This window comes from Parasteatoda tepidariorum, chromosome 10, assembly GCF_043381705.1.
Source record: "Parasteatoda tepidariorum isolate YZ-2023 chromosome 10, CAS_Ptep_4.0, whole genome shotgun sequence".
Classification (NCBI taxonomy): Eukaryota; Metazoa; Arthropoda; class Arachnida; order Araneae; family Theridiidae; genus Parasteatoda; species Parasteatoda tepidariorum.
Window position 1 is genome coordinate 13,597,561 of NC_092213.1, and position 12,313 is coordinate 13,609,873.

Genomic DNA, 12,313 nt, shown 5'->3' on the forward strand with positions numbered 1-12,313 from the left:
TAGATATTTGTTTAGGCTTTTGTTTAAAACCTATAAATTTTCTTCAATTAAAATATTTAATTTGAATTTATATTACTTAATTACGACTAAACTTTTTCCTACTTTCATTCTGTGGACATAGCAGTTTTTTTTTATTTATTAGAATTTAATTCTAAAATTAGTTTTCGTAATTGCATGATATGATAAAAAAAAAAAATATTTCTTTTCCTCAATGTTTATTTATCTTGATAAATCTATTGATCATATGATAAAAAAAGTATAAGTTTTTTTTATTTTTGAATGAATTCTAATAATGGAACACTACTAAGTTATTGATATTATTAAGTTTATTGATAAAAAAAATGGAACGCTAATGTTTAAATAAACATTACTGTATTTGTCATTAACATGTCTAAATACATGTGCAGCCTTTCGTTAGCCAACCTGCTGTTCACTTTAAAAATAGATCTTTCTTAAAAAATAATTTTTTTTAAAAAATAATGACTAAAAAAATTTTTTCATTGTCTTTTTACCTTCTGATGTAGTATATGTAGGATTCATTGACTAGGCCATTTGTAAAGACTGGGTGATATCGAACTGTATAATAACTAATATTTCTACTAGTTTCTGGTGTCTTCCAAGTGAGACGAATACTTGATGAACTTAGAGGTTCAGCATCTAATTGATGAGGAGGTTCAACAACTGAAAACAGAAAATCAGATGAATAATTTGAAATAAGAAACAAGCTATGTTTAATGGGAAAGTTCAAAAACTAAGGTTAGCAAATAAAATTAACAATAATTATGAACAATTAGCCATTTAACTCTCTAAAATTTAAAAAATAAACACATTAATAGAAGAATGAAAGAAAATTTTAAACAATTAAGCTGGCAAAAGCATATTCACCAGTTTAACTCCAAGTTTTCACAAAATTTTAAACTGAAACGATCACAATTTTTATCGAAAAATAACTTTTAAAACATAAAAAAAGCTTTTTTTTAAAACAAAAATCTAAATCCTCACTAATAAGAAAGGCTGTTATTTTCATCTAAATAATTTACAATGAGTATAAATGGTTCACTTTTGACAGATATTAACTCAAAATTTTGAAGATTAGCTAATTAAAGCAAATGGACCATTATTTCCTATTACTAAATTAAGAGAAACTTAAAATTCTTTCTTAATATTTACAAGAAACCTATAAAAAAAATTTATTTCTTTGCAAAATCAACATTAATATTTTTAGTATGCAGTGCAGCATTAAAAGTATTAAATAATACATAGATAAAGATGTATATAGATTCAATATTAGTTATAAACAACGAAATGAATAATCCCAGGAAACTAAAGTAGAAAGATATGAAATAGGATAATTTCATAAATTAAAGTGGAAAAAGTCAACATGTTTCAAGCACTCAAAACAAGGCACTGAAAATGGGCTGAGGTTTAGCGGTCTAAGCTCGCCCGAGTAAAATAATTTTAATCAGAGATACATAGGATTACTAATTTTGTGACCTCGCCATTTGGCCTTTAATGTTGAACAAGGAAATTAATGATTAAAACCATTATTAATATCAATAAACAATATCAATATGTATTGTTAACCAATTGTTAACCAATTAACAATATCAATATTACCTTCAACAGTTTCAATGTCCGGATTGTCACCCGAAAAAGTGATGATGTTGCGAACAGCCTCTCGACTTTCACCTTTCTTATTGAATGCAACCAAGTGCACTTCATACCAAGACTGGGGATCTATTTAGAAATAGAATACAATTAAAACAATTCAATAAAAAGTATATTTCATTATTGAAGAAAAAAAAACTTTTTTTAATTATTAAAGTATGTTTTTTAAATTATTCTAAAATATGGTAAAGAATTTCATTTCGAACAATTTTCTCGTATACATAAAAATTTAAGTTGTGATAGACCTGCTCAGATTAACCTGCAGTAAATCAGAGCTCTCACAATAAATAATCATGTTTAATGATGAATTTCAAATAAAGAATTGCAAGATAAATGATAAAAAATAATTTTTAAAAAAATGAATACAGTTCTAATAATATATAAATAATAATAACAAAATGTTATGATTCATGAAAAAGTTTTGCAAATTTTGAATTTGCTGATAACTTATCGCTTAAAACTTCTAGACATTTAAAATTGGGAAGTTAATCATCTCTCAATTTAACTGTTTTGAAGAAGAATGAGGAAAAAAAGTGATAAATTAATTGAACTAAAATTTTGCATTTAGGCAAGTTTGCAGAAAAATTTCTCAATATGATATTTTATCACAAAATAACTAAGAAAGAAACAAGAAATGTCCCTCTTTGTTATTCAGTAATAGTTTGGTTGAGGACGAATAAGAAAAACGACAATTGATAAAAGATTTAAAAAAAAAGAAAGTGATTCATTAACAGGCTTAATATTTTGTATTTGTAGAGAAATTTCTCCTAGATAAGCAATTTTTATCATAAAATAACTATGAAAGACACTTTAACAGGAAATTTTTCTCTTTGCAAGATAAAATATGCAAAATTCAATACCAAAGATTAAATGTTTGCTATAACAGCTGAAAGTCAAGATAAACAATGTATGGTTATGAACTTTAAATTAGAAAAGAACCTGATGCCCCATTTATTAGGAAATTGACCGCTTCTTTGAATTGAACTAATATCAAAAGGATATATTGCGAACGGTTACTTATACATGCAAAAGAAAATCATATACAGAAAAAGATATATATTGCTAAATTATAATTATATATTACAAATCATTAATATAGGGTAAAGCTTGAAAATCTGAAATTTTAAAGTCCTTTATCATTTGAAAAGCAGATGATTTTTATGAAATTATTACACCTTGTGTGAAACAAACACTCAACTTGGTGTACTGTAAAATCGGGATATCGGGAGGAGGAGTTAAAAAAAAAAACAGAATATTAAAAAACCACACTGAAATTTGCAATATAAACTATTTAAAATAGCTATTAAAGATATTGCAATTAAATTGTCCAAAAGCAAACCTGTCAAAAAGTGATCACAGAAATATGGGCATCCTAGAATCATCGTATTAAAAATACAATAGCATTCACGAGATAAACATTGGAAATATGCATGTCGTCATTTTACAATTGGAAATATGCTACAATGACTGCTTAAAAAAATTATTAAAAAGCACATGGGATTTACTATGGAACCGAACAGCACAAAAACTGATAAAGCATTTGCACAAAATCAATAGTCACACATTGAAATAATATTGGATTAAAAATATAGGTACTTTAAAAGCCTTGTGAAAAACTGTACAATAACTATAAAAAAAATATCAAAAACCATGATGTAAGGACCAAAAATCCTAATGTTGAAAAACTTTTTTTTTTCCTCTTACAACTCTACTGGTTTAAATAATACAACTAAATCTAGACATGCCAAACTCAGATTTCAGAGGTTATCCTATACAGTACAGTACAGAATCTGTTATCCGGAAATCAGAAAACCGGAAAACCAAAAAACCGGAACGAAATTCGATAAATTTTCCCGCCATTTTTTAAAAAACATTTTCCTCATAAGATTTTAGGATTTTTCTTTCTTTTTTGAAAGATGTTAACCGTACCATCATTTCAGAAATAATCATTACTGTATTACTTAATCGTTTTTTCTTCTTTTTAAGATTATTTCCTAATATTTTTTTTTTTGTTGTTGTTGAGCTTAATAATAAAAAAAACGGCTTTTTGTAGCGATTCAGAAAACCGGAAAAATCAGTCCGGAATAGCGATGGTCCCGATCGTTCCGGATAATCGGTTCCCTACTGTACAACCTCAGACTGTCGTTTCTCAAAGGACCACTTCCTAGGAATGATCGATACAGGAAAAAGCTAAATGCAGGTCAACTTAAAATATCAAACAATGATTTAAAAATATATGAAAAATAATAAAGTAATGGATTTAAAAAAAATAATATTTTAATAATTAGTTTTAAAATGTTGAATTGAACGAATTATTTGTCAAAAGCAAAAACTTCAACAATGCAAAAGAATAATGAATATAATGTGAATAATAGGATAATGAATGTAAGATTTTTCTTATGTTGTCCAGTTATATAGTGTATTATTCTCATATTATTCAGCTCCAAAGGTATTGAAATCCTTTAATTTGGGAAGGGTAATTTTTTTAGTGATTTTAAATTTTACTTTTTTCTTAAAATAAATACTTTTAATTTAAAAATGCACCTTTATTTTCTGATAGTTTTCAGTTTAGAATATAAAAAAAAAAGCTTTATCATTTAATCCCTTAATCCTTTTTCCTTTAATGATTTTTTTTTTCTGAAAAAGAAGAAATTTTAAACATACACAGAGATTGCTTTTTAGCTTATCTTTAATTTACAAAAGCTTCACATTTTTCTTCTTGTTTAATAATGAGTGAGGATTACTTTGTGAAACAAACATAAAATAGTGTAAGAGGTTAATTTAAAAACTGAGGATCAAATTCGGTAATTACATAATATTGTGCATTTCAATAAATTTTAAAAGTGAGTGCCCTTTCAACACTAAAAGTTCTCATTTCTATAAAGAAGCACTCTGCCTTTTTTTATTTCTAGGGAGAACTCAATTTTTAACATTAAGAACAGCACTTACGACAGGACCATTAAAACAAGATAATGCATATGGGAAAACGAAAGATGCGGGAACGATGGTTCGAGGCTTGACAGTATTACAAAAAATAGAAATATACTAATTGCAAAAGTTGGAATCTTACCCAAGTCAGATAGAAGAAACTTAGTGGCATTAGCAGGGAGGGAAATAGGTTGTTGGAGGGGTTTATTTTGCTGTCTGTACGAGAGGTAATAGCCCGTCACTGGATAGGGGTTATCGGGGGTCATACTCCATTTCACTTCTAAAGCAGTGTTGTTAACAACAGTTAAATGTAGAGTGGGAGGGAAAGGGACTGAAAGAAAAAAAAATATTTAATTACTTTCAGATCATTTAATCATATATTTTTGAATAGAAGAGATTGAAATCTTCAAATGAATTTTCCCAGAAATTCTTGAATAAGGCTTATACTTTATTGTCACCTCTTCCAGCACAGTGTAACACATCAAAAAGCGGAGAGGGGACGCATAATTCTCCAGCATGAAATAAAATACCATGCCAACAAATATATATAACTTCTTTTGCTTTGTTATTAGTAGCTAATGGTAATTAATTCTTAGTGTCAAATTACATCATTATTTTCTCTTGATGCAACCCCCAATTAAAATACTTGATTGTTCAAATATAACTCTTCTAGTTTTGAAATTCTTTGTATCGCAGGGGTGATTGTAAGCCCTATTCAAAAATCCTGGAAACTTCTTGAGTAAAATCATTAATGACGCATTTCAAAAAATTATTATCTTTACAAATTTATATCATTGATATTTGCACAGCATGAAATTCTAAATAAATTATATGTAGCATAATTTAAATTAATAATTATGCATAAGTTTACTTCTATCTCTAATCACATTTCTTATTCCACCAGAAAAAAAATATTTACAAATGAAAGAGATGCCAAGTATAAACTCTAGTTCTTATATTTTTAAATATACAAGAAATTTTTTACATAAATGTGATCAATGATTTCTTGAAACTTCTGGATCTTGGATTTCCAGATCACGGGCAACGAAAAATCCAGATTTTTTCCGGAGCACAATCATCTCCGATATTGTCTATTGTTAGATAGAATAATTACGAATGCAAATATTAATAAATGGATAGAGAGGTAGGAAATTCACCATCTAAATAGGACCACCCAGATGTATGGAAGTACTGGGTCCTAAGGAGACTTAGTTTCCATAGTACAGCAGAATCACTGCTATATCCTTTACTTCCATAGTCTTGAAGATCATCCAGGATATGGCAAAACTTTTCAACAAGGCTTATTATTGTCATATTTACAGACAACTATAAAAGCTGTCACTTAAAAATAACTCATTTCTTTGAATCTTTTAGAGACCATTTTCCTAAATTGTATATTAACACTCATCAGCCAGAGGTCCGACTATAAAAGAATGGAATTTACAAGATAGTGCAGTAGTTCATACAAAGAAAAATCAGATTCTTGGTTTCCAAGTAATATCAATAATAGAAATTGAAAGTTACCTTTGGAGCTGGAAGCAGGTGGCATTTCATAGGTTTGCCAGGGCCAAGATTCTTCAGGAAGAGTAGGAAAGCCAGCTTTTGTACCACTCAGCATTCTAACATCATACTTTTGTTTAGGAATGAGTCCTGAAAATTAATGGAACATTAACCCAGATAAGGCCATTTTTTTTATTATGTTAAAATAACTTTGATTGATTTATCAAAAGAAATTCATTTGGTTCTTACCTAAAACTAGACTATTTTTGAAACTATATATATATATATATATATAAANAATCGTTGCCAAAGCCTGGAGATGACACTCTGGGTGATTCCAAGTTCCTTGGATACTTCCAGCTGGGTACGTCCACATTCCAGTCGTCCGATGATTCTGCCACTTAAAAAATCATTCAAAAGCTTCCTTTGTGCCATAACTATGCGGTTATTGCACTTAAAGGCTTTTAAAGCGCTATTGAACAATTTTACTTCTTTGCCACCATTCCTTATATACCCCTCTCTTACACTCTCGTCATTGTGACGTACTACCAGCGTCATCTAGTGGTTTCCTGTAATTTGCATATTCTTCTTCGGGATGTGCGTGATAATTCTACAGGTGAAATTTTAATTTTACAGTTTGATTTCCGTGTGATTCTGAATTATCCTTAATTTATGGACATGAGTGTATATATATATATATATTTGGTGGGAATATCAAAAGTTTACCCACTGTAATGAATTGGTCATAAACTTGAACTTTCTGGCTTATAAATAACCAAATTAATAAATAGTCTGCTTATAACCATTAATAAACTCAATGAAAAATTATCAAATGAGCAAACACATAATATTTCAAGCGTTGGCCTCTTTTCTTGACCCCACACTAACCTTTACTGTTATTCACAGTGTAAACAAAGCCCATCAATGGCATTTTTTTTCCAAGTTTTCAGCATCCCCAATATTCACCCAAATCCTAGACACGAAACTAGCTGACTGGCTTTTATAAATTAACAAAGTTGGAGGTGTTGATACACCAAGGTCTTATAAAGGATTTAAACAGCAATTTGTAACATTCAATTTCGTAAACATGATGTTTAACAAATTCTAAGACTTATTTACAATGAGTAGAAATCACAGCAAACATTTCATCAAAGATTGCCCGAACAAGTTCTTTCACAACGCTTTTTGATTTATATGAACGTTGATGGTACAACATCTCGATTACAAATTATTCTTGATTGCCAATCCACTACACTAAGACAGAAATATTTTCATTCACAGCATTATAAAATAAATACGAACACATGACCTCCTGGCCAGCATTACAGTCAAGAGAAATATATAGAATTTATTTAAAATTATTATAATTTGTAGATAGTTTTCTATTTCCAGAATTTTCAAATGTCTACTTAGTTTCATCGAAATGTGATCCTCAGCGATAAAAACTTATAATGGAATTGTAACAATTGTTTTAAATGTTTAAACACTAGAAGAGCCCTAAAACATAGAAATTTGAGTGTTTTCACAGTATATAGCTGCCAACTTTTTTTAAAAAATTTAAGATTTTATTTTTATATTTAACTCTTTCTCTGCCGACGTCACATATCATACGTTTGGCGTTTTGTGGCATATGGTTGGTGTCGCATGACATGCGATTAACAGAAAAATTGCATCATTGAAATTTAATTTGTTGCTTCTAACACATTTCTTCAAATCCCGCAATTATTTTCGTAATTCTGAATATTGCAAAGAGATGGTGCAATGCAGTGAAATTTCCTGCCTTGAATTGAAATAAAAATCTTTCTGAACTTTCTGTAATTTTGCTTTCATTAGTGTTACTGTTCCATGTCAAAATAGTTACTAAATTTTAATTATTATTTACATTAATTATTTAATGCAGATATTTATAATTAATTATAATAATTATTAATTACTTATTATAATAAATAATAATTTTATGCAGATATTTATCTTAAACACCTTATTAAGAAATTTGTTATCACAGTGTATTTTTTACGATAAAACTTGAGTGCATTGCAAGGAAAACTGGAGATCAATGGGCGTACACAACACATATCTCTCTACCAATAGGTCCAAAAAAAGTGCTCGCTGATGAAATTATTTAGCACTTTTGAATTTAGAATAGAGCATTTATTAATTTTCAGCAATAAAAAAGTGCTTTTTTTTGTTAGAAATTCGAAGGGGGAAAATCTGACAAAAAAGTGGTTAAAATTGCAACAAAATTTATGATTTCCTCTCATATTTAATATTAATAAATTAAGTAAATATAATAATTTGAATTAATAAATTAATATAATTAAATATAATTTGAATTAAAATATTAATTATTTATTAATAAATTTAATTAATTAAATTTTTGAATTAATAAATTTAATAAAAAATGATTTTAGCCACCTATATACAAATTAAGCATATATTTAAAGACAAGATAATCAAGCAAAAGTGTGTTAAGCTTTTAGTAAAATAAAAAAATATTTTTGCCTACAATTGTAATTCAACTGTCATCTTACTATCTACTTGAGAAAATTAATTTTGGCAAGAGCAAAAAATTGGCTGGTGAGAAAATATCTCTAAATACGCTATAGGAAAAACAATTATGCACTCAATTTAGTTTGTCTATATGTGCAATAAAAATAGATTTACCTGTTATAGTGTATTCAGTGGCAACATTAACAGTTCGAACACTAGAAGAGGCTTGTTTGTGTTTGCGGAAGTAAATGCGATGCCCGGTTATTATTCCTCGAGATTCCTCTAAAGGCATCTCATCCCACTGCACATGCAACGTTGTTGGACTTAAACTGGTGAGTCTTATTTTTGGTGCAACAAGAGGAACTGAAATAGAAAGGAAAGCACATGAGTTAGACAGTTGCAAAATATTAAAGGTCTATTTTAGCCAGTATAATTTAAAAAAATTTAAATAATTATAAGTCAGATACATTTTTTGTCATAGTCTTAAGAGTATTATAAAATTAAATATTATTATGTTTCATTTTTATTGTGCTACAATGGGAGGCTGAGTCTTTAGTTTAAGAATATATATCCATATAATACTAGGAGTTATATGATATAAAACTTTGTTAGTTTAGACGTGTTAAGCCTTTTAAAAAATTGGGAAAATTAAGTGAAAATTTGCAAATTTTAGTTTGAAGTTCACTACTTTTTTTTANTATTAATTAAAAAAAATTGTGCATCTTTTTCTTTTCAAAAAGAAATGATATTTAAAACGGAATAATCAAAACAAAAGTACATTTTTTAAAATTCATATCTTAATGTAATCAAGAAAAAGTTACAGCGTTAACAACTAAAATTTGAGAAAAAAAGTGAAGAGGGAGAAAGTACATTTTTACCACTTCAATGACTGCCCTGTGCTTGGTGTATTTCAAGTTAAAGCTTGAATGTCAGGTTTTATGCTCGTCAGATTTAAACGCGGGTCTCGTTTGAAGCAAATGTCTAACCTATCTCTTTGCTTTGTGAGCAGCTGGAAGATAGAACTTAATCCTCTCTTCACTAAATATGTTGACGGGAACGAGATGAGAAGCGGCTCAGTTTGTTTCCACAATTGTGAATAAGTGTTCATAACCTATACCCAAGCTAACTCGTAACCGCATTTTTTAAAGACAACTTTAGCCTCACAGTCATACTTCAAATCTAAAATCTCAGTCTACAAAGAGGAAGTGAGCTTATCCACAAATTCAAAAGAGAAAGGATCGTAAATCCATTCCGGAATTTCTAATTTCATCAAATCTTTAAATCTTGATTCCATTCCATAATTGATCAAGGTGATCAGTAAAAATTAAGATTTTATTTTCGAGAATCGCGATATCTGCCATTTAACACTTTTTAAGAGTTGAAAATTGCATTAGCTCTTTGCGACCAGTGTTTGACTAGTGGATATCAAACTTGGCGATGAATGAAGATATGATTCCCTTAGCCTTGATAATGTTCATTTTATTTTCTTGAGTTTTACGTTAATTTCCTTCATTTTTTCAAAACTATCAGTGAGGTACGCAGTTTCCAACTTACGTTGCTTCAAACTCTCACTTAAAACAAGATCAGTGGTGTCGAGAAACTCAGTAACCGAATCCAGCAATTCGAAGAAACGGCTCAGTTTCCTTTTGAAAGCCATCTCACAGCTGTATGTAGGAGCAGGAATTCGAAATCTTCATCATTTTCATGGCAAAGTTCTCGGAACAAACGGTTATTAGGAGAATTAGCTTTTATTTTATTGATGCCAGAAATAACCAATTTTTCGCAGCCAAAAGTTGACGATGAATGACATAATGAATGGTGAGATAACTTCCGGTACTTCTTTTTTAAGGTGACCCAGAAACCCAGTATGACAACCAGACATGGTTGGAGCACCATCTGTTGCACAAGCACTTACATTTGTGAGGGGAATTTCTTTTACCTCAAAATAATCTTTGACCAATTTAAAAATCGACGATCCTTTTGTATCTGTGTTCAAAGTTCTTGTAAACAACATTTCCTCGTTAATCTCCTTACTCTCATTTATGAATCTCACGTAAGCTAAAACAGCTTTGTTATCTATCACAGTTGATTCATCAATCTGCAACGCAAATTTACCTTCTTTCAGAAATTTGATGAGTTTTGATTCAACGTCGGCGGCCATCTCATCAATACGCCTGGAAACAGTATTATTGCTCAGAGGAACAGAGTGACTTATCAGATTTCCGCCTGCGATACCAAAACGTATGACGAAAACGATCCTGCACTTGAATTTTTTTTAATTTTTAACTATCATAATTCTTTGTCTACACCAGAACCATAGGTTTCATATATATTTTCAATTTCAATCTCAAATAGCTTTTATTATTAATATTATTAGCAATTTTTATCTTTTGAGTACTCGTCGCCCCCTGATCGCCCCCCTAAGGATTATCGCCCCCTTGAGAAGCTCCATCGCCCCCTTTGGGGCGATCGCCCCCAGGTTGGGAACCACTGAGTTAGACAGTTGCAAAATATTAAAAGTCTATTTTAGCCAGTATAATTTTTAAAAAAAATTAAATAATTATAAGTCAGATACATTTTTTGTCATAGTCTTAAGAGCATTATAAAATTAAATGCTATTATGTTTCATTTTTATTGTGCTACAATGGGAGGCTGAGTGTTCAGTTTAAGAATATATATCCATATAATACTAGGAGTTATATGATATAAAACTTTGTTAGTTTAGACGTGTTAAGCCTTTTAAAAAATTGGGAAAATTAACTGAAAATTTGCAAATTTTAGTTTGAAGTTCACTATTTTTTAACTTATTTTGTCGGATATGGAGCAGTTGGCTAATATATATATATGATAATATATATAATAATACAGGTATAAGTTGATAATATATATATGTATACGTATATACATATATATTATCATCATGAAGAGCTTTATCAATATTTACTTAGAATTGTTTGCATAAAATCACCGTTCAAGAATGAAAATTTCTAAAGACTAATTCTGATAATTTATTAAAACGTAAACATTTATAAATATGAGTTCCACTCGCTTTTAAGAGTCTTAATATATTATATACATGAAACTTTTCTTTTAATTTAAAAAATAAATAAATTTAAAAAATAGTTCTTTTTGTTGAAAAGGTTTTTGATTCCTTTGTACATAAAAAGGGTTTCCAAACAACGAAAACTCGCGCAAAACAAGCCTTTTGAATCAATTGTATTACATACCTCAGGACTTTTCAAGCAATACATTTTGCCATTTAATGTATGACGAATGTTAGATCTGGGCAATACCTCTTAGAGGAGAAAAGGTTTCCAAAAGTATCAATTTAGTAGTACGACTTAAATAACATAAACTGTGCAGTGGAGGAAAAATGAAAAAGATGACACCGTGTTCTGGCTACAAAACTGTGCAGTAGGGAAACATAAAAGATGTCACACAGTTGTAACTACTCGAGGATCGGGATCGGATTTCTCGTTTATGGTAACCTGTGCTTCGTTTATCTATGTTGGACTTAGTGGTACCTAACTCAAATTAATTCATTTTCCTTGACTTTTAGGGTATTGAAACTGAATTCCATAAAATTTTTCTTATTGATCTAGATAGACAAAATTTCTTGACTTTTCCCTGTTCTTTATGAGTTTCCTGTTCCTTGGGCATCCATGCTAGTTATTTAGAGATAAGTAGGGGGAAAAAGCACATCTGCTTTTACAATGAAAGAATCAAT

At 29.3% G+C, this 12,313-nt stretch overlaps 1 protein-coding gene across 1 annotated transcript in view; it reads right to left on the reverse strand.

Moving 5' to 3' along the window:
- Positions 1 to 12,313, reverse strand: part of LOC107456030 (protogenin) — a 106,760-nt gene that overhangs the window by 14,208 nt on the left and 80,239 nt on the right. The window contains exons 11-15 of the mRNA XM_043048318.2: positions 8,761 to 8,949; positions 6,121 to 6,246; positions 4,739 to 4,927; positions 1,618 to 1,737; positions 513 to 681 (exon numbers count right to left, since the gene is read on the reverse strand). Coding sequence (XP_042904252.1) covers positions 513 to 681; positions 1,618 to 1,737; positions 4,739 to 4,927; positions 6,121 to 6,246; positions 8,761 to 8,949 — 793 coding nt within the window. The remainder of the gene's footprint in view (positions 1 to 512; positions 682 to 1,617; positions 1,738 to 4,738; positions 4,928 to 6,120; positions 6,247 to 8,760; positions 8,950 to 12,313) is intronic.